The sequence below is a fragment of the Pseudophryne corroboree genome, chromosome 8, assembly GCF_028390025.1.
Source record: "Pseudophryne corroboree isolate aPseCor3 chromosome 8, aPseCor3.hap2, whole genome shotgun sequence".
Taxonomy (NCBI): Eukaryota; Metazoa; Chordata; class Amphibia; order Anura; family Myobatrachidae; genus Pseudophryne; species Pseudophryne corroboree.
The window spans coordinates 385,447,996-385,471,542 of NC_086451.1; the positions used below are offsets into that span (position 1 = coordinate 385,447,996).

At 48.2% G+C, this 23,547-nt stretch overlaps 1 protein-coding gene across 2 annotated transcripts in view; it reads left to right on the forward strand.

Annotated features, from left to right (window-relative positions):
* Nucleotides 1–23,547, forward strand: part of DPF1 (double PHD fingers 1) — a 225,842-nt gene that overhangs the window by 179,978 nt on the left and 22,317 nt on the right. For both annotated transcript variants that reach the window (XM_063937657.1, XM_063937658.1), the window contains exons 7-11: nt 577–708; nt 9,781–9,831; nt 12,667–12,786; nt 21,782–21,894; nt 22,315–22,396. In XM_063937657.1, coding sequence (XP_063793727.1) covers nt 577–708; nt 9,781–9,831; nt 12,667–12,786; nt 21,782–21,894; nt 22,315–22,396 — 498 coding nt within the window. The remainder of the gene's footprint in view (nt 1–576; nt 709–9,780; nt 9,832–12,666; nt 12,787–21,781; nt 21,895–22,314; nt 22,397–23,547) is intronic.

Below are 23,547 nucleotides of genomic sequence, written 5' to 3' on the forward strand. Positions count from 1 at the left end.
TATACATGTCACGGTGTAGTAGTGTCTGTGCTGGACCTGGGCTGTGTGTATACATGTAATGGTGTAGTAGTGTCTGTGCTGGACCTGGGCTGTGTGTATACATGTCACGGTGTAGTAGTGTCTGTGCTGGACCTGGGCTGTGTGTATACATGTAATGGTGTAGTAGTGCTTGTGCTGGACCTGGGCTGTGTGTATACATGTCACGGTGTAGTAGTGTCTGTGCTGGACCTGGGCTGTGTGTATACATGTAATGGTGTAGTAGTGTCTGTGCTGGACATGGGCTGTGTGTATACATGTCATGGTGTAGTAGTGTCTGTGCTGGACCTGGGATGTGTGTATAGAGGTTATGGTGTAGTAGTGTCTGTACTGGACCTGGGCTGTGTGTATACATGTAATGGTGTAGTAGTGTCTGTGCTGGACCTGGGCTGTGTGTATACATGTGATGGTGTAGTAGTGTCTGTGCTGGACCTGGGATGTGTGTATAGAGGTTATGGTGTAGTAGTGTCTGTACTGGACCTGGGCTGTGTATATAGATGTTATGGTGTAGTAGGTTCTGTAACAATATTTCCTCTGTAGTCTGTGGGAAGAGATACAAGAATCGGCCCGGCCTCAGCTACCACTACACCCATACTCACCTGGCTGAAGAAGAGGGTGAAGAGAATGCAGAGAGATATCTTATCCCTTTTCACCGGAAAAATAACCACAAACGTGAGTAGCACAGGTTTCCTGTATATTATGAGGTAGTGGGAAATTGTTTCAATCTCTATACAACAATTGGGTAAATGTATTATACCCGCACTTCTTTACTCCAGCGAAGCAGGAAGCAGCAGCGCCGAGATGTATTAACATTTCAGATGCTGAAGTGGGGGAGTAAAACCTCCCACCTCCGGTGATCCCTGTCAGTCCCCCAACACGGCATGAGTCTAGTGCTGATGTGCTGTGTCTCTCCTCCAGCCATCTGACTGGGCATTCTCAAGATCTCGCCACTCTCGCAAAATCTCCTGTGCAGCCCGAATCCGGCAGCTGCCACAGCCAGGGACAGAGCTGTCACTGCTGTGGTGTATGGGCAATAAAACCTGCAGCTGTCAAAATCGATAGTTGCAGGTGTCGGAGCAATCAGTGCTACTTCCCCCCCATATCGGAGGATCATGCATCTACCCCAATGTGCATTGGAGGGGCATTTCCAGTGTCTATAGGGCATTGTGTATTAGGGGGCATTTCCAGTGTCTATAGGGCATTGTGTATTAGGGGGCATTTCCAGTGTCTATAGGGCATTGTGTATTAGGGGGTATTTCCAGTGTCTATAGGACTTTGTGCATTAGGGGGCATTTCCAGTGTCTATAGGGCATTGTGTATTAGGGGGTATTTCCAGTGTCTATAGGGCACTGTGTATTAGGGGGCATTTCCAGTGTCTATAGGGCATTGTGTATTAGGGGGTATTTCCAGTGTCTATAGGACTTTGTGCATTAGGGGGCATTTCCAGTGTCTATAGGGCATTGTGTATTAGGGGGTATTTCCAGTGTCTATAGGGCACTGTGTATTAGGGGGCATTTCCAGTGTCTATAGGGCATTGTGTATTAGGGGGCATTTCCAGTGTCTATAGGGCACTGTGTATTAGCGGGCATTTCCAGTGTCTATAGGACTTTGTGTATTAGGGGGCATTTCCAGTGTCTATAGGGCATTGTGTATTAGGGGGCATTTCCATTGTCTATAGGGCACTGTGTATTAGGGGGCATTTCCAGTGTCTATATGGCATTGTGTATTAGGGGTCATTTCCAGTGTCTATAGGGCACTGTGTATTAGCGGGCATTTCCAGTGTCTATAGGGCGTTGCATATTAGGGGGCATTTCCAGTGTCTATAGGGCACTGTGTATTAGGGGGCATTTCCAGTGTCTATATGGCATTGCATATTAGGGGGGCATTTCCAGTGTCTATAGGGTACTCTGTATTTGGGTGTTCAGGTCTCTTAGTAGCACCATAGAGACCTGAACACCCAAATACACAGTGCCCAATAGACACTGGAAATGCCGCCTAATACACAGTGCTTTATAGACTCTGGACCTGTGGGGCATTTCCAGTGTATATAGAACACAGTCTAGTAGAGAGAGTTAGATTGGGGTGGGTTATATTGTTTCTGTGCAGGGTAAATACTGGCTGCTTAATATCTACACTGCAATTTAGATTTCAGTTTGAACACACCCCACCCAAATCTAACTCTCTCTGCACATGTTACATCTACCCCCCCTGCAGTGCACGTGGTTTTGCCCAATTGCTAACGTTTTTGGTTTGCTAACAAACCTGAATAAAGCCCTGTATTTTCTGAACTCGCACCTAGGCCCTCATTCAGGTTGAATCGCAACTAACGATCCAACAGCAAACACTGCTAAGATGATGCGGTCGCATGCGCAGGGCCCCTCAGTAAATGCGAATGCCTCTGCCTGTCAATCAGGCAGAGGCGTTCGCGGGGCTGGAGGGGGCAGCAACACTCCATTTCCTAGACGGAGAGTTGCGGGGGCTGTGTCAGGGAAACTGAAGTGGCGGCAGACGAATGGGGGGGGGGGGGGGTCGTGGGCGTGATCGGGGCAGCTGCGTGACGTCAACACAGCCGCTCTGATCACAAAGATGGCGGCGGGTCTCCTGCAGTTGCAGCCAGGCTGCTCCCACAGGAGGCTTCCCTACTTTCTGCTATCAGGCTGAAATTGCGGTTCGACCGCAGTGTCAGCGTGGTCACAGAGCGAAGTGACGGTCAGCATGCTGGGCGGCCTTGTCCTGCGATGGGCGGCCCCCAGCAGGCAAACAAAAGGATTGCAAATTCTGCTAATAAAAAGTGCGCTCCTGTTTCTGGCTTACCTTCCAATAGAGAGAACGAAGCAGACACCAAATGTGCAGCAACCCTAGGCCAAGTCAGGTGACAGTATTAGTACATTGGGGGATATCATATTAGCCCCTTCATTTTTCGGATGGAAAAAACGGACCATTTAGCCCAATGGGGCGTATCGTTTTATTCTATTAAAGCCCATTTTTCCTAGTTGAAAAAATCCTGTTTGCGGGTGATAATACATGGGATTCGAGATAAGTTCCCCCGATAAGTGGCGGCAATGGGGGTCAGCACACCGGCAATTGGGTAATAGGATAGAAAATCTGTTACCGCTGTTTGAGGGCCCTAACCTGGATTTTAGAATGGTTTAGCCGCTTTGTACGGCGATGCGCACATGATGCCCCCAACAAGGGGGAACAATTGAATAGCTCCGGTGGGTGCCCATTATGTTTGGGCGCAAACAAAACAATTGAATCACCCCCAAAGTGGCTGTAGCTGCAAGCAGCCACGGAAGCCATATTTACTATCTTATGTTAAAGCGGGTATTCATAGATATAGATTTGGGTGGGGTGTGTACAAACTCAAATCTACAGTAATTGCAGTGTAAGAATACAGCTGTTCAGCATTTCCGGGCTACAAGCTTAAGACGCCAGTACTTACCTTAGGATGCAAAACCAGTGTCCAAGTGCACAGTTACCTGCTTTGCTCACACATCATAATCAGCCTCTATGAGGAGAGCAGATTAATGTCTATAGAACGCTGTGTATTAAATGAACAGTTCAGTCTCCGCAGTGCGCTTTCTTGTGCACTACTTCCCACAATTGTTCCTAAATGTTAACATAACTTTTGAACAATGCCGCTCCTCTTCTAGAGCCAGAGCGGGGGCTGGATTTATCTAACATGATTGGGACCCCTGGTGTGGCAACTAAACAAAAATAAGTGCCCCAAACCCATATTCACAGTTACTTGAAATAAACGTTATTTCTCTAACATCCTAGTAGATACTGGGAATGTACTTTAGTGCCATGGGGTATAGATCGGGTCCACTGGAGCCTGGCACTATAAGAAAATATTAGTGTGTGCTGGCTCCTCCCCTCTATGCCCCTCCTAGCAGCCATTTCCTGCTGCTGCTGACTGAATAAGGCTGCTTGTTGGAGCTGCTCCTCCACAGACCCTGCTGAACAACCAATAGTACTGGTACCAGAGGGTTTTTTAGGAAGGGGGGAGCATATCAGCGGTGGTGACACTGCTGCAGTACAAAATTGACTTATATTGAATATACCCAGCGGAGTGCTGCTTTGCCTGGGTGTTGTGCGCTGGTCCCAATCCTCTCTGTGTTTGTCATATAACACTAAGTTTACTCCCTCCCCAGAAGGGTCGCTCCTGTGTAACCAATGCTCTCCTCTCAGGGTAGTAGTGTGCAGGAACCTGAGTGGTTAGAGTCATTCAAAAACATGATTCATAAATATTAACACAGAGTTAGCTACTGCTAGAAAAGAAAGGCAGACACTTAATCTGTTGATAACATGTTTGTTAAAGCTGCTGACCACAGACAGGCTCCTCAGCCCCCTCTGTTGGCCTCGCATAAAGGTGCACTCCCACAGGCACTCCAGTCTGACTCTTGTACTGAATCACCAGAGCTAGATGAGGGGGAGGTTGATATGGAAGAGAACAATTCTCTGTCCCCGGCTGTTGAGTCCCTGATTTATGCTATTAGAGAGGTCCTCAACATACCGGATAAGGGCCCTCATTCCGAGTTGATCGCTAGCTGCTTTCGGTCGCAGCGCAGCGATTAGTTCAAAAAGCGGCATTTCTGCGCATGCGTATGGTGCGCAGTACACACGCGTGTCGTACTTTCACACAAAACTATGCAGTTTCACACAAGGTCTAGCGACGCTTTTGAGTTGCACTGCTGATCGGTGAGTGATTGACAGGAAGTGGGTGTTTCTGGACGGAAACTGACCGTTTTCCGGGAGTGTGCTAAAAAACGCAGGTGTGTCAGTAGATAACGCAGGCGTGCCTGGAGAAACGGGGGAGTGGCTGGCCGAACGCAGGGCGTGTTTGTGACGTCAAAACAGGAACTAAACAGTCTATACACTCCCAGAGGGCGGCTGCTTAGCGTTTGCACTGCTGCTAAAAGCAGCTAGCGAGCGATCAACTCGGAATGAGGGCCAAGGAGGCAGAATAAGAAGAGGAATTGTATTTTAATGTAAAACCAAAATCATCTGCCACTTTTCTTGTATCAAAAGAGTTAAACTCCCTTTCCAGGGAGGCATGGGTCAAGCCTGACAAGAAATCCAAAACTCCCCAGCGGTTATTGAATTCCTTTCCCTCCTGAGGATAGGAAATTATGGGAAACTTCCCAGTCAGTGGATACTTCAGTGTCCAGGCTGTCACGTAAACTAGTACTGCCTGTACCTGGGGCTATCTCTTGCAAAGACCGAGCTGAGCGCAAGATTGAGACTACACTCAAATCAATATATACTGCAGTGGGCATAGCACAAAGGCCCACTATTGCATGCGGCTGGATTTCAAGGGCCATGGTAAAATGGTCTGATAATATAATGAATGGATTTGACTCTCTCCCTCAGGAGGAGGTCTTTACAATGCTGCATCCTATCCAGGATGCTGCAGACTTTATGAGTGAGGCTATTAAAGAATTGTGTCTCACTAATGGCTGTACCACGGCTATGGCGGTCTCGGCCCGCAGGGCTCTATAGCTGCAACAATGGTCAGCGGATGCTGATTCCAAGAAAGGCGTGGAGAATCTTTCTTTTACAGGCGAGGCCTTATTTGGGGAGGAACCGAACAAGTGGATTTCTCAAGCGACGGCTGGAAAGTCTACCTATCTGCCGTCTGCTGCGTCTCCTGCTATACCTTCCTACCCTGGGCCTTCTCTGCAGTCCATTCGTGTGGCCAGATTTAGAGGCAGAGCTAGAGGAGCCTCAAATGCCGCCAGAGGAAATCGAGGTAAGTCCCGTAAACCAGCGGCTACTGGATCTCTGGACCAGACCTCTGGATCCTCATCCACAAAGCCCTCTGCGTGACGGTTGGCCCCAACAGCAGGGAGACTTTCAGGTAGGTGCTCGCCTTCAACACTTCGCCCATGTGTGGGCACAGTCATGCCGGGCTCCTTGGGTAAGGAACCTCATATCCCAAGGATACCAGTTGGAATTTCAAGCACTACCTCCTCCCAGAATCTTCAAGTCAAGCTTACCAGCTTCACCCATAGCAAGGGTTACCTTGCGAGACGCCATTCAAAAACTGCTACGAATGGGGGTTGTGGACACAGTACCTCCCCTGTTGCACAACAGGGGGTTTTACTCCAGTCTTTTTGTTGTACCGAAACCGGACGGTTCGGTAGGGCCCATCTTGAACCTAAAAACTCTGAACCCGTTTCTACGCGTGTTCAAATTCAAGATGGAGTCCCTGAGGGTGGTGGTCTTTGGGCTGGAGGAGGGGGAGTTCCTAGTATCCCTGGATGTCAAGGATGCTTACCTACACGTCCCCATATGGCCTCCTCATCAGGCTTACCTCCGGTTCGCTGTAATGGACCACCAATTCCAGTTTCAGGCCTTACCCTTTGGTCTCTCCACAGCCCCAAGTGTATTCACAAAAGTTATGGCGGAGATGATGCTGCAATTGCGCAGGATGGGAGTCAACATAGTCCCCTATTTGGACAATCTCCTGATAAAGGCAGTCTCCAAGGAACGTCTGCTACACAGCATAGACTTGACTACTCGTCTGCTTACGGACCACGGGTGGATCCTACATTTCCCGAAGGCTCACCTGGAACCGTCACAAAGTATCCAGTTCCTGGACACGGTAGCTCAGAAGGTATTCCTCCCCATGGACAAGGCTTTGACAATCCTGGCTATGGTCCGATCGGTGCTCAGACCTCGCAAGATCTCGATTCATCTTTGCATTCACCTACTGGGCAAGATGGTGGCCTCCTACGAGGCAATCCAGTATGGCAGGTTCCATGCTCGCCTGTTCCAGCTGGATCTGCTAGACAAGTGGTCATGGTCTCACATGCACCAGAGTATAGCTCTGTCGCCAGAAGCACAGATCTCCCTGTTATGGTGGCAACAAGTCTATCACCTTGTGGCGGGTCGGAGTTTCAGCACCCAGTCCTGGACTCTACGGACAACGGATGCCAGACTCCGAGGTTAGGGAGCCGTGACCCAGGGGGCTCAGTACCAGGGAAAGTGGTCGTGTCAGGAATCTGCACTCCCGATAAATGTTCTGGAACTCAGGGCAATTTACAATGCTCTTCTGCAGGCCTCCTATCTTCTCCAAAATCAGGCCATTCAGGAACAGTCGGACAATGCCACAGTGGTGGCGTACATAAACTGGCAGGGAGGAACAAAAAGCAGGTCCGCAATGCGAGAGGTGTCACAGATACTCCTCTGGGCAGAAGCCAACGCAAGGGCCATCTCAGCCATATACATTCTAGACGTGGACAATTGGGAATCAAACTTCCTCAGCGGGCACAACCTCCATCAGGGAAAATGGGGCCTTCACCTTCAGGTGTTTCAACAACTGGTTCACTGCAGCCTGCAGGTAGACCTGATGGCTTCTCGTCTCAACAAGAAGCTCCGTCGTTAATGTTCCAGGACAAGGGATCCGCAGGCTGCAGCAGTGGATGCTCTGATGGCTCCGTCGTTTTACTAGTTCGTGTACCTGTTTCCTCCAGTCCCCCTCATTCCCAGAGTTCTAAAAAGGCTAAAAAGGAAAAGAGTTCAGGCAATTCTGATTGCCCCGGATTGGCCTCGACGGGCCTGGTATACAGACCTCCAGACCATGTCCCTGGAGGAACCCTGGCCTCTGCCGCTTCTCAAGGACCTTCTTCAAAAAGGGCCGTTCGTTTATCCAGACTTACTGTGGCTATGTTTGACGGCTTGGAAGTTGAGAGGGAGATTCTAGCTGGGAAAGGTCTTCCGTCCAAGGTTATCTCCACTATGGACCAGGCCTGTAAGGTGGTCACATCTAAACATTACCACCGTATCTGGAAGAAATATGTTTCCTGGTGTGAGGGTAGAAAATATTTTCCTGCGGAGTTTCGGCTTGGCCGTTTTCTGCTCTTCCTGCAAGCAGGCGTGGATATGGGCCTAAGGTTAGGCTCCATCAAGGTTCAGATTTCTGCTCTCTCCATCTTCTTCCAGAAACAGCTAGCGGTGCTTCTGGAAGTACAGACATTTCTGAAGGGGGTTCTCCGCATTCAACCACCCTTTGTCCCCCCCATGGCTCCGTGGGATCTCATGTGGTCTTAAACTTTCTCTAGTCGGACTGGTTTTAACCCTTGCACAGGGTGGACCTGAAATATCTTACTTGGAAGACTGTCATGTTGCTGGCTCTAGCTTCTGCGAGACTGGTGTCTGAATTGGGGGCCTTATTTTGTAAGAGCCCGTGTTTGATATTTCATGAGGATAGGACGGAGCTCAGGACTCGTCCGCAGTTTTTGCCGAAGGTGGTTTCGGCCTTTCACATAAATCAGCCAATTGTGGTTCCGAAAATGTCGGATACGGCGGTTGCTCCAAAGTCCTTGGATGTTGTGAGGGCTTTGAGGATTTATGTCAGGAGGACAGCCCGTCACAGGAAGTCTGATTCGCTATTTGTCCTTTATGACGCTGCCAAATTGAATGTCCTGCCTCTAAGCAGTCTATTGCTCGGTGGCTTAGATTGACCATTCAACAAGCCTATTGTTCGGCAGCATTGCCTCTACTGAGTTCTGTCCAGGCCCACTCCACAAGATCGGTGTGTTCTTTCTGGGCAGCTGCCCGGAATGTCTCGGCTCTACAGTTGTGCCGTGCAGCTACCTGGTCAGGGTCGAACACGTTTGTTAAGTTCTATAGGTTCGACACCTTGGCCAGTGATGACCTTCAGTTTGGTCAGGCGGTTTAGCAGGGGTCTCAGCACTCTCCCACCCATTCTGGGAGCTTTGGGACTTCCCCATGGTACTAAAGTACATTCCCAGTATCCACTAGGATGTTAGAGTAAATAGGAATTTAATACCTACCGGTAATTCCTTTTCTCGTAGTCCGTAGTGGATACTGGGTGCCCGCCTCAGTGCTTCGTGTTCCTGCTTACCTGGTTGTAAGTGTTCTTGGTTGGGTCTGCTGTTGCTGTCCCTGTTCCATGTTTGGTTAGCTTTGCTATCCATGTTATAGTTAGCGCTGCTATCTTTTGTACTGTTTGTGTTGGTTTGTTACCTCACCGCTTTCTTGTTGTATATTCCTTCTCTCATGGTATGTCCATCTCCTCGGGTACAGTTTTCCTAGACTGAGTCTGCTAGGAGGGGCATAGAGGGGAGGAGCCAGCACACACTAATGTTTTCCAGGCTTCAGTGGACCCGATCTATACCCCATGGTACTAAAGTACATTCCCAGTATCCACTACGGTCTATGAGAAAAGGAATTACCAGTAGGTATTAGATTCCTATTTTTCTTTTCATTTTTGTTCCATCTTGCAGCTCTGAGAAATGTAGGTGCGCCTTAATAAATGTATTATCTATTATTTATGTATATTGTTGACATTTGCACTATGTAAATAGCATTTGTATTAGGGGGCAGGACAAGGCACTATGCACGCCTGTCTATTACGGGATTTTGTCTAGCCGCTGGAGAACTTTCTGTAGTATGAAGGAGACTATTTCTGTGTCTGTTTAGGCGCATTGTTTCCCATCCCCCATTTCTATGTCTGTTTCTCTAATTGAAACAATAAATCAGGGAGAGATATATTAAATCCACGCTGCATGTTTTTGGCGGTCCCTCTGATGCAGACAGTTGCTATGGAAACAGTGGAGTGACAGGGGTAGGTTATCAGTTTGGGTGATGACAATTCCCCCTCCCTTCTAGCTTCCCTAAAATAATCACACCTCCCACTTAACCCCCTCCGTGCCTGTCTCTGTAACAGATGTAATAATTCCCCACAGTTCTGACTTCAGCTTTTCTCCTCCCCAGACTTCTACAAAGAGCTGAACTGGGTGCCGGAAATGCAGCCGCGACATACAGGTGAGGATATGTGGCCTCTGCTGGGCAAAGAACGACAGGTTTTATTTCCACTGACCTTCATTGTACTAAGGGTGTCATCATTAGTATTAATTATTATATTATTATTACTCTCTGTATGTAGCATCAGAATATTCAGATGCTCTCTGCAATCAAAGTTACTGACAATATTTATTTATAGCTATCTGTAATAACTTTCATGTAATCATCTGCAAAACTTATTTGGTGTTGTACATCCCCAGGTTGTCACTTCCCCCATCAGCATGGGAATTGTTGTACTTGTAGTTCATCAGGGGCCAGAAATATTTACAGCCAGAACAACCAGCACAGCAATTGAATGCAGAAGATAAAGCTTGTCTCCAGACAGGGACATTTACCCACATGGACCTTTGGGGGTCATTCCGAGTTGATCGCTGGCTAGCTACTTTTAACAGCCGTGCAAACGCATAGTCGCCGCCCACGGGGGAGTGTATTTTCGTTTAGCAAGCGTGCGAACGCGTGTGCAGCCGAGCGGGACGGAAACGTTTTTTGCAGTTTCTGAGTAGCTCTGGACTTACTCAGCCCTTGCGATCACTTCAGTCTTTTTGGTCCTGGAATTTACATCAGACACCCGCCCTGCAAACGCCTGGACACGCCTGCATTTTTCCAAACACTCCCTGAAAACAGTCAGGTGACACCCACAAACGCCCTCTTCCTGTCAATTTCCTTGCGATCGGCTGTACGAATGGATTCTTTATTAAATCCATCGCCCAGCAACGATACGCTTTGTACCCGTACGATGCACCTGCGCATTGCGGTGCATACGCATGCGCAGTAGTAACCTGTTCGCTGCGCTGCGAAAACCGGTAGCAAGCGAACAACTTGGAATGACCCCCTTAGTCGGGTCCAGCTAGGAGAAACAGCCTGCCAGTACAACTAACATCATTAGTGGTACTTGCTAATTATATGGGTGTAACATGGATTCCGCCCACCAGTCGTTCTGTTATCTTGTGTACGGGTGGCACCACTTGGCACAGGGAATTAGCTCCTCTGCTGCAGTTTTCAAATACTCCCCCAGCCTCCTCAACCCCCCTTCCCCCACAATTCCCATCCTCCTCCGTTTGCATGCTACCCACCTCGTTCACAATGTTCTTAAACAGCTGGCAGTGTGGCATGGCTCTTGTAGAAGAGGCGCAGCAATAAGGATTATGGGCACTTATCCTAAATGCCATGTGGGGTAGCAGGACTTCGGTCAGCAGCACACGCTCGCTGCATGCTCTTGATAACCAAATGACAGGTGTGCAGGGACCATTTTTTGTGTTGTCTGTATAATTAACAAGTATCCCATTATCTAGTACTAAGTACATTATACAACCTGCAGGGTGATATAAAAGAACCGTATCTAAGTAATTCGATTATCATTCTCTGAATTAATTGATGAGGTGGAACTAGTTGTAAATTGTGCCATAGCGCTATTAAATACATTCTGTATGGACACATTAGGTGGGATGGGAACTGGGCAGATTCGAGCTGTTGTCCCCGGGGGAATATTAGGTGGGAAGGGAGCTGGGGAGGTTCGGGTTGATGTCCCCGGGGGAATATTAGGTGGGATGTGAGCTGGGGAGGTTCGGGCTGTTGTCCCCGGGGGAATATTAGGTGGGATGGGAGCTGGGGAGGTTTGGGTTGTTGTCCCCGGGGGAATATTAGGTGGGATGGGAGCTGGGGAGGTTCGGGTTGTTGTCCCCGGGGGAATATTAGGTGGGAGGTGAGCTGGGGAGGTTCGGGCTGTTGTCCCAGGGGGAATATTAGGTGGGATGGGAGCTTGGAAGATTCGGGTTGTTGTCCCCGGGGAAATATTAGGTGGGATGGGTGCTGAGGAGGTTCGGGCTGTTGTCCCCGGGGGAATATTAGGTGGAATGGGAGCTGGGGAGGTTCAGGCTGTTGTTCCCGGGACAGTATTAGGTGGGATGGAAGCTGGGGATGTTCGGGCTGTTGTGCCGGGGGAATATTAGGTGGGATGGGTGCAGAGGAGGTTCGGGCTGTTGTCCCCGGGGGAATATTAGGTGGAATGGGAGCTGGGGAGGTTCGGGCTGTTGTCCCCGGGTAAATATTAGGTGGGAGGGGAGCTGGGGAGGTTCGGGCTGTTGTCCCCTGGGGTATATTAGGTGGGATGGGAGCTTGGGAGGTTCGGGCTGTTGTCCCCGGGGGAATATTAGGTGGGATGGGAGCTGGGGAGGTTCAGGTTATTGACCCCAGGGGAATAATAGATGGGATGGGAGCTAGGGAGGTTCGGGCTGTTGTCCCCAAGGGAATATTAGGTGGGGTGTGAGCTGGGGTGGTTCGGGCTGTTGTCCCCGAGAGTTTATTTGGTTGGATGGAAGCTTGGGAGGTTTGGGTTTTTGTCCCTGGGGGTATATTAGGTGGGATGGGAGCTTTGGGCTGTTGTCCCTGGAGGAATATTAGGTGGGATGGGAGCTGGGGAGGTTTGGGATGTTGTCCCCGGGGGAATATTAGGTATGATGGGAGCTGTGGAGGTTCGGGCAGTTGTCCCCGGGGTAATATTAGATGGGATGGGAGCTGGGGAGGTTCAAGCAGTTGTCCCCGTGGAAATATTAGGTGGGATGGGAGCTGTGGAAGTTCAAGCAGTTGTCCCTGGGGAAATATTAGGTTGGATGGGAGCTGGGAAGGTTTGGTTTGTTGTCCCCGGGGAAATATTAGGTGACATCTGAGCTGGGGAGGTTCGGGTTGTTGTCCACTGTTAAATATTAGGTGGGATGGGATCTGGGGAGGTTCGGGCAGTCCCTAGGGTCCATCTCTGTCATACATTATGAAGCTAACATTCTATTTACTGTTTTCCAGTTAAGAAAGCTCCTGACGGCTCAGTCATTGCCAATGGTTACTGCGATTTCTGTCTAGGAGGCGCAAAGAAGACGGGGTGTCCAGAGGACCTAATTTCCTGCGCTGACTGCGGTCGCTCTGGTAATTAACTGGGAGGGAGAGTCAAATAGCATGTTTAATTTACTGAAATATGGGCTTTGCATATGAAACCAGCATTAGTCACACCTCAGCCCTCTATTACTAGTACTCTTACATTCAAACATTGCAAATCAATGGGACCACCGCTCTAATTTAATAGTGTACATTTGTTGAAAGTGTTTTGTACGTTTAAAGGAACACTCCTACAATGGTTACTGTGACATGGAAACATTGAATTAAAGTTATATTAGTAGATCTTAGCAGCCAGGGGCGGATTGGGAACAAAAAGCGGCCCCGGAAAAATTTGTACTAGTGGCCCCACTTGGGCAGCACCAGAGGTGTAAGGTCTAGCCATGGGCATGGCAGCAGCACCCTCCCCCCAAGACTTTCCAGATAGTGGGCATGTCCAGCATCAAGGGGGAAGTTAAAAGGAAATAAAATTAAATGTTATGAGCACATTATATGATACACCTTTAGAATTTAGGAAACTATATAATTCTTAAGAAAGATATATTTTCTTGCTTATTACACCAACCGTATCCCAATCACTATTCACTCAATCTTATGTCAGCCAAGCAGGCAGACAGAACATACACTAGATCATCTGCAATCACAGGCTAAGTGGCAAAGTCATTTTCATATATGCAAATTGTTTGGCATCTTATTCATTATGTCTATAAATAGGACCACATGTCCTCAAACAAAACAGGCCCCCACGGGTGCGTCGGCCCACCGGGACTCTTCCCTGTAGACCCTATGGCCGATCTGTTAGCAGCACATTTTGCTTTCTAATAGTTTTCTATAGTCCATCCAAAGCCTGTTATTTCCATTAGCAATTAGGTTTATTGAATGATTTCAGTACAGCTCTTAGTTTTCTAGGTTTCCTGTTTCTCTGCCTCAGTTTAGGCCTAGATACAGGTGAAACTCAAAAAATTAGAATATCGTGCAAAAGTTCATTTATTTCAGTAATTCAACTTAAAAGGTGAAAGTAATATATTATATAGACTCATTACATGCAAAGTTAGATATTTCAAGCCTTTATTTGTTATAATTTTGATGATTGTGTCTTACAGTTTAACATAACCCCAAATCCAAAAGCTCAGAAAATAAGAATTTACTCGCCGGTAATTCTATTTCTCGTAGTCCATAGTGGATGCTGGGGACTCCGTAAGGACCATGGGGAATAGCGGGCTCCGCAGGAGACTGGGCACTCTAAAGAAAGATTTAGTACTATCTGGTGTGCACTGGCTCCTCCCTCTGTGCCCCTCCTCCAGACCTCAGTTAAGGAAACTGTGCCCAGAAGAGCTGACATTACAAGGAAAGGATTTTGGAATCCAGGGTAAGACTCATACCAGCCACACCAATCACACCGTATAACTTGTGATAAACTTACCCAGTTAACAGTATGAACAAACAACAGAGCATCAACCAATGGATGCCAACATAACATAACCCTTTATTAAGCAATAACTATATACACGTATTGCAGAAAGTCCGCACTTGGGACGGGCGCCCAGCATCCACTACAGACTACGAGAAATAGAATTACCGGTGAGTAAATTCTTATTTTCTCTAACGTCCTAGTGGATGCTGGGGACTCCGTAAGGACCATGGGGATTATACCAAAGCTCCCAAACGGGCGGGAGAGTGCGGATGACTCTGCAGCACCGAATGGGCAAACACCAGGTCCTCCTCAGCCAGAGTATCAAACTTGTAGAACTTAGCAAATGTGTTTGAACCCGACCAAGTAGCAGCTCGGCAAAGCTGTAAAGCCGAGACCCCTCGGGCAGCCGCCCAAGAAGAGCCCTCCTTCCTTGTGGAATGGGCTTTTACTGATTTTGGATGCGGCAATCCAGCCGCAGAATGAGCCTGCTGAATCGTGTTACAGATCCAGCGAGCAATGGTTTGCTTTGAAGCAGGAGCACCCAGCTTGTTGGATGCATACAGGATAAACAGCGAGTCAGTCTTCCTGACTCCAGCCGTCCTGGCAACATAGATCTTCAAAGCCCTGACTACATCAAGCAACTTGGAATCCTCCAAGTCACGAGTAGCCGCAGGCACCACAATGGGTTGGTTCAGATGAAAAGATGACACCACCTTTGGCAGAAACTGCGGACGAGTTCGCAATTCTGCCCTGTCCATATGGAAAACCAGATAGGGGCTTTTACATGATAAAGCCGCCAATTCTGACACACGCCTAGCCGAAGCTAAGGCCAACAGCATGACCACTTTCCACGTGAGATACTTTAGCTACACCGTCTTAAGTGGCTCAAACCAGTGGGATTTCAGGAAAGCCAATACCACGTTAAGATCCCAAGGTGCCACTGGTGGCACAAAAGGAGGCTGAATATGCAGCACTCCCTTAACAAACGTCTGAACCTCAGGCAGTGAAGCCAGTTCTTTTTGAAAGAAAATGGATAGGGCCGAAATCTGGACCTTTATGGACCCTAATTTTAGGCCCATAGTCACACCCGACTGTAGGAAGTGCAGGAATCGACCCAGTTGGAATTCCTCTGTAGGGGCCTTCGTGGTCTCGCACCAAGCAACGTATTTTCGCCATATACGGTGACAATGTTTTGCTGTCACGTCCTTCCTAGCCTTTATCAGCGTAGGAATAACTGCTTCCGGAATGCCCTTTTCTGCTAGGATCCGGTATTCAACCGCCATGCCGTCAAACGCAGCCGCGGTAAGTCTTGGATCAGACAGGGTCCTTGTTGTAACAGGTCCTGTCTGAGAGGCAGAGGCCATGGGTCCTCTGTGAGCATTTCTTGCAATTCCGGGTACCAAGTCCTTCTTGGCCAATCCGGAACAATGAGTATTGTTCTCACTTCTCTTTTTCTTACAATTCTCAGCACCTTTGGTATGAGAGGAAGAGGAGGAAACACATAGACCGACTGGAACACCCACGGTGTTACTAGTGCGTCCACAGCTATCGCCTGAGGGTCCCTTGACCTGGCGCAATATCTTTTTAGCTTTTTGTTGAGACGGGAAGCCATCATGTCTACCTGTGGCAGTTCCCATCGATTTGCAATCTGCGTGAAGACTTCTTGATGAAGTCCCCACTCTCCCGGGTGGAGGTCGTGTCTGCTGAGGAAGTCTGCTTCCCAGTTGTCCACTCCCGGAATGAACACTGCTGACAGTGCTAGTACGTGATTCTCCGCCCACCGAAGAATCCTGGTGGCTTCTGCCATTGCCACCCTGCTTCTTGTGCCGCCCTGGCGGTTTACATGGGCCACTGCCGTGATGTTGTCTGACTGAATCAGCACTGATTGGTTTCGAAGCAGAGGCTCCGCTTGACTCAGGGCGTTGTATATGGCCCTTTGTTCCAGGATATTGATGTGCAGACAAGTCTCCTGACTTGACCACAACCCTTGGAAGTTTCTTCCTTGAGTGACTGCCCCCCACCCTCAGAGGCTTGCATCCGTGGTCACCAGGACCCAGTCCTGTATGCCAAATCTGCGGCCGTGGAGGAGGTGAGCACCTTGTAGCCACCACAGAAGAGACACCCTGGCCCTGGGGGACAGGGTGATCATCCGATGCATCTGAAGATGCTATCCGGACCACTTGTCCAGCAGATCCCACTGAAAGATCCTCGCATGGAACCTGCCGAAGGGAATGGCTTCGTATGACGCCACCATCTTTCCCAGGACTCGCGTGCAGCGATGCACCGACACCTGTTTTAGCTTTAGGAGGTCTCTGACCAGAGTCACGAGCTCCTGAGCCTTCTCCTCCAGGAGAAACACCTTCTTCTGGTCTGTGTCCAGAATCATGCCTAAGGAAGGGCAGACGCGTCGCAGGAATCAGCTGCGACTTTGGAATGTTCAGAATCCAGCCGTGCTGACGCAACAGTTCCTGAGAGTGTGCTACGCTGATCAGCAACTGCTCCCTGGACCTCGCCTTTATGAGGAGATCGTCCAAGTATGGGATAATTGTAACCCCTTGCTTCCGAAGGAGCACCATCATTTCCGCCATCACCTTGGTAAAAACTCTCGGTGCCGTGGACAGGCCAAACAGAAACGTCTGGAATTGGTAATGACAGTCCCGTACCACAAACCTGAGGTACTCCTGATGAGGCGGATAAATGGGGACATGCAAGTAAGCATCCTTGATGTCCAGAGACACCATAAAATCCCCTTCCTCCAGGCTTGTAATGACCGCTCTGAGCGATTCTATTTTGAACTTGAATTTCTTCAGATAAATGTTCAGGGATTTTAAATTTAAAATGGGTCTGACCGAACCGTCCGGTTTCGGTACCACAAACATAGTGGAATAGTAGCCCCTTCCCCGTTGAAGGGGGGGGGACCTCTACCACCACTTTCTGGAGAAAAAGTTTGTGAATTGCCTCCACCACTATCTCCCTTTCCATGGGGGAAGTTGGTAAGGCCGATTTTAGGTAACGGTGAGGGGGCATCACCTCGAATTCCAGCTTGTATCCCTCAGACACAATTTGTATAGCCCAAGGATCCACTTGTGAGCGAACCCACTGGTGGCTGAAATGTCGGAGACGCGCCCCCACAGCTCCTGGCTCCGCCTGTGGAGCCCCAGCGTCATGCGGTGGATTTAGTGGAAGCCGGGGAAGACTTTTGTTTCTGGGAACTAGCTGCATGGTGCAGCTTTTTTCCTCTACCCCTGCCTCTGGCAAGAAAGGACGTACCTCTGACCTTCTTGCTCCTCTGAGAACGAAAGGACTGCATTTGGTAATACAGTGCTTTCTTAGGTTGTGGAGGGACATAAGGCAAGAAATTTGACTTCCCAGCCGTAGCTGTGGAAACTAGGTCCGAGAGACCGTCCCCAAACAATTCCTCACCCTTATAAGGTAAAACCTCCATGTGTTTTTTAGAGTCGGTATCCCCTGTCCATTGCCGAGTCCATAAGACCCTTCTGGCAGAAATGGACATTGCGTTTACTCTAGAGCCCAGCAGGCAAATGTCCCTCTGGGCATCCCGCTTATATAGGACCGCGTCCTTGATATGTGCCAGGGTCAGTAGAACAGTGTCCCTGTCCAGGGTATCTAACTCCTCAGACAGAGAATCCGTCCATGCAGCTACCGCACTACACATCCAGGCCGAAGCAATTGCTGGCCTCAGCAGTGTGCCAGAATGTGTATAAACAGACTTCAGGATAGCTTCCTTCTTTCTATCCGCAGGATCCTTTAGGGCGGCCGTATCCGGAGACGGCAGGGCCACCTTCTTAGACAAGTGTGTCAACGCCTTGTCTACCCTAGGGGAGGATTCCCAGCGTAACCTGTCCGTTGGCGGGAAAGGATACACCATAAGTAATCTCTTGGAAACTATCACCTTCCTGTCAGGGGAATCCCACGCTTTTTCACATAATTCATTTAATTCATGTGAAGGGGGAAAAGTCACTTCATGCTTTTTCTCCCCATACATATAAATCCTTTTGTCAGGGACAGGATTTTCCTCAGAAATGTGTAATACATCCTTCATAGCTACAATCATGTAGCGGATGGCTTTAGTCATTTTAGGCTGCAACTTTGCCTCATCGTCATCGACACTGGAGTCAGATTCCGTGTCGACATCTGTGTCAACTATCTGGGATAGTGTGCGCTTTTGAGACCCTGACGGCCTCTGCGCTGTAGGATCAGGCATGGGTTGAGACCCTGACTGTCCCCCGGTTACAGTTTTATCCAATCTGTTATGCAAGGAGTTTACATTATCATTTAACACCTTCCACATATCCATCCAATCAGGTGTCGGCACCGTCGGCGGCGACACCACACTCAGCTGCACTTGTTCTGCCTCCACGTATCCTTCCTCATCAAACATGTCGACACAGGCGTACCGACACACAGCACACACACAGGGAATGCTCTGACTGAGGACAGGACCCCACAAAGGCTTTTGGGGAGACAGATAGAGAGTATGCCAGCACACACCCCAGCGCTATATAACCCAGGGATTACACTGTACCTTAGTGTTTACCCTGTAGCTGCTGTTAATATATATACTGCGCCTAAATTTATGTGCCCCCCCTCTCTTTTTTACCCTTTAATGCACCTGTATACTGCAGGGGAGAGCCTGGGGAGCGTCCTTCCAGCGGAGCTGTGAAGAGAAAATGGCGCTGGTGTGCTGAGGAAGAAGGCCCCGCCCCCTCAGCGGCAGGCTTCTGTCCCGCTTTAATGTGTAAAAAATGGCGGGGGCTCGGGCATATATACAGTCCCAGACTGTATATATGTCTCTTTTTGCCAAAAAGGTACTTAATTGCTGCCCAGGGCGCCCCCCCCCCCCTGCGCCCTGCACCCTACAGTGACCGGAGTGTGCGGTGTGGGAGCAATGGCGCACAGCTGCAGTGCTGTGCGCTACCTTAAGTGAAGACAGGAGTCTTCAGCCGCCGATTTCGATGTCTTCATGCTTCTGCTGCTTCTGTTCTTCTGGCTCTGCGAGGGGGACGGCGGCGCGGCTCCGGGAACGGACGATCAAGGTTAGGTACCTGTGTTCGATCCCTCTGGAGTTAATGGTGTCCAGTAGCCTAAGAAGCGCTACCTAGCTGCCGTGAGTAGGTTTGCTTCTCTCCCCTCAGTCCCTCGTAGCAGAGAGTCTGTTGCCAGCAGAAGCTCTCTGAAAACAAAAAACCTAACAAAATACTTTCTTTTCTAGCAAGCTCAGGAGAGCTCACTAGGAGCACCCAGCTCGGCCGGGCACAGATTCTAACTGAGGTCTGGAGGAGGGGCATAGAGGGAGGAGCCAGTGCACACCAGATAGTACTAAATCTTTCTTTAGAGTGCCCAGTCTCCTGCGGAGCCCGCTATTCCCCATGGTCCTTACGGAGTCCCCAGCATCCACTAGGACGTTAGAGAAAATTAGAATATTACATAAAATCAATAAAAAAGGGATTTTAAATACAGAAATGTCTGCCTTCGGAAAAGTATAATCATGCATATGTACTCAGTACTTGGTTTGGGCCCCGTTTGGATGAATTACTGCTTCAATGCAGCATGGCATGGATTCTATCAGCCTGTGGCACTGCTGAGGTGTTATGGAAGACCAGGATGCTTCAATAGCAGCCTTCAGATCTTCTGCATTGTTCGGTCTCATGTCTCTCATCTTTCTCTTGGCACTGCCCCATAGATTCTCTATGGGATTCAGGTCAGGCGAGTTTGCTGGCCAATCCAGCACAGTAATCCCACGGTCACTGAACCAGGTTTGGGTGCTTTTGGCAGTGTGTGCAGGTGCCAAGTCCTGCTGGAAAATGAAATCAGCATCTCCATAAAGCTTGTCTGCTGAAGGAAGCATGAACTGCTCTAAAATGTCCTGGTAGATGGCTGTGTTGACTCTGGACTTCATAAAGCACAGTGGACCAACACCAGCAGATGACATGGCTCCCCAAATCAACACAGACTGTGGAAACTTCACACTGGACTTCAAGCATCTTGCATTGTGTGCCTCTCCATTCTTCCTCCATACTCTGGGACCTTGGTTTCCAAATGAGATGCAAAATTTGCTCTCATCAGAAAAGAGGACTTTGGACCACTGAGCAACAGACCAGTTCTTTTTTTCTCATCAGGAAAAGGCCATTCAGAAGTGTGGGGGAGCTTCACAAAGAGTGGACTGAGGCTGGAGTTAGTGCATCAAGAGCCACCACACATAGACGGATCCTGGACATGGGCTTCAAATGTCGTATTCTTCTTGTCATGCCGCTCCTGAACAACAAACAACGTCAGAAGCGTCTTACCTGGGCTAAAGACAAAAAGAGAATCTATGGGGCATTGCCAAGAGAAAGATGAGAGACATGAGACTGTACAATGCAGATGAGCTGAAGGCCGCTATTGAAGCATCCTGGTCTTCCATAACACCTCAGCAGTGCCACAGGCTGATAGAATCCATGCCACGCCGCATTGAGGAAGTAATTCATGCAAACGAGGCCCAAACCAAGTACTGAGTACATATGCATGATTATACTTTTCAGAGGGCCGACATTTCTGTATTTAAAATCCTTTTTTTATTGATTTTATGTAATATTCTAATTTTCTGAGATTTTGGATTTGGGGTTTTCTTAAGTTGTAAGCCACAATCATCAAAATTATAACAAATAAAAGCTTGAAATATCTCACTTTGCATGTAATGAGTCTATATAATATATTAGTTTCACTTTTTAAGTTGAATTACTGAAATAAATGAGTTTTTGCATGATATTCTAATTTTCTGAGTTTCACCTGTATTTCCCTGATTATCTAGATTCCAATGGGAGAGAATACTTTTACAGTTTCACCATAGACCCCCCCACCCCCATGCCAAACACCAGAACCATGCCATGTAACAGGCATTGCAGTGGGCAGTGTAACAGGCATTGCAGTGGGCAGTGTAACAGGCATTGCAGTGGGGTATTCACTATTCAGGTACAGCTAAAGCGCATTGACACTTCCAACTGAGGGTGACGTAACTGGGCTGTAAGGGGCCGTTCTCATGTAAGCAAACCAGTTTGGTCGTGGTGACACAAGTGTGGGCTATTCAAAGTGTAATGGAAACATTATAATACACCTATTTCCAGACTTATCACTTACACCTAGTATAGGATGGTGCAGACCTGCACTGATTAGGATGATGGCAAGTATCTAATCAGGGGGCAGATGTATTAAGCCTGGAGAAGTGATAAAGCAGTGATAAGTGCAAGGTGATAACGCACCAGCCAATCAGCTCCAGTGTGTAAATTGACAGGAGCTGATTGGCTGGTGCGTTATCACCTTGAACTTATCACTGCTTTATCACTTCTCCAGGCTTAATACAACTGCCCCCAGGCGTACTGATTTGGGACGAGTGCACTGTAAGATGTGTACATCTCGGCACACAGGCAAATATATTTCCATAAGCACAAAGCGTGTGCACATACAGCCGATTTACGTTCACCATCAGGCTCCTAGTTAACAGGATAGTCGTCTTTCTTTTTTAGAATAAAGATATGTAGTCCTGATATTATGACTCAGTGGGCTATTTGATGTTTTATGTTCCTGCCCTGTTACTAAGATCCCTTGTCTCTGCAGGTCACCCCTCGTGTCTACAGTTCACTGTCAATATGACAGCTGCCGTTAGGACCTACCGCTGGCAGTGCATTGAATGCAAGTCATGTATTCTCTGTGGCACTTCGGAAAACGATGTGAGTACACCGCGCTTTTCACACCCAGGGATAGCCCTATCTGACATGAATAAAACAGTATGAAATTTACTCTGGTGCCATAGCAAATATACTAAAATGTGTGGTTACATAGCTGCAAAGTATCCCCATAAACGCGGGGAAGTGTAGTCGGTATGTATGTGCTGTAGTGTGTGATTATCACACAGGGTAAGTACACAGATTTCCGGGGGTACAATGATGGAAAAGGGGAGGTAATGAATGTGTTTACTTACACGTTACTGACGTGTGACAAAAAAAGGACGTTGTGATAATGTGCTTGCAAATATATAGCTAAATAATATCATCTACTTTTCCGTCACAATTTCTACATATGGGTCCCTGGTTGTCTGTGACATGTTACAACGTATGGATACAAATTGAATAACTGTTCTCCTTCCACAGGACCAGCTGCTGTTCTGCGATGACTGTGACCGGGGGTACCATATGTACTGCCTGAGCCCCCCTATGTCTGAGCCACCAGAAGGTGAGTGATGTTTCTCGTGCAAGTGGTCAGATGGAAAGTGTCATTGATTATGGATTCAGTGCAAGGAATGTCTAATACTATTGTGGACTATGATGCCTATACTTTCATTACTTTTGCTTTATAAGTTCTTTTTGAGAGGTGACAAAGACCGCTATTGTTCCAATAGGCTGCTGCCCATATCATTGTTGCGCACGTGTCCATGTCAAATTTTTGTAACTGTTATAAGGAGATGAGAGGACACATGGAGTTGAAGTAGGTGAATGAAAACATGAAGTAAATGGACATATTGGGGTGATGTAATAGGGTGTGAGAATCGGAAAGTGGCAATCCTTTACATGGCAAAACCAGGTTGATTGTGCCATGTAAGTGATCGCCACATTAAAAAAACAGGAGAACTCTCACAAAATCTGTCACGTTACGTTTCTCACACGTATTACATTTCCCCTATGGAGTAGATGGGAGGACACATGAAGCAGACGGTCATGGAGTAGATGGGAGGACACATGGGGTAGATGGGAGGACACATGGGGTAGATGGGAGGACACATGGGGTAGATGGGAGGACACATGGAGTAGATGGAAGGATACATGGAGTAGATGGAATGGACACATGGAGTACATGGGAGGACACATGGGATAGATGGGAGGACATATAGAGTAGGTGAGTGGACACGTGCAGTAGATGGGTGGACACATTGCTTTGATGGAAGAACACATGGAGTAGATGGGAGGACACATGGAGTAGATGGGAGGACACATTGAGTAGATAGGAGGACACATTGAGTAGATGGAAGGACACATGGAGTAGATGGAAGGACACATGGGGGTATATTTACTAAGGTCCCGATTTTGACCGAGATGGTGTTTTTTCTTCAAAGTGTCATCTCGGGAATTTACTAAACTAAAATCACGGCAGTGATGAGGGCATTCGTATTTTTTTGGAAGTCCTAGGAAAAAATCACGAATCAATACACCATCGGTCAAATACGCCTGGAATTTGGTAGAAATCGGTCATTTACTAAAAAGTGCAAATCACAAACACTGCCGACAATAGCCATACACTGCCGTAAAAAAATACAAATCGTGAAAAAGTGCTAAAAAAAAACCAGACCTGCTTTTTTTTACCGTGTTCGGATAGGCATGCACGGATCC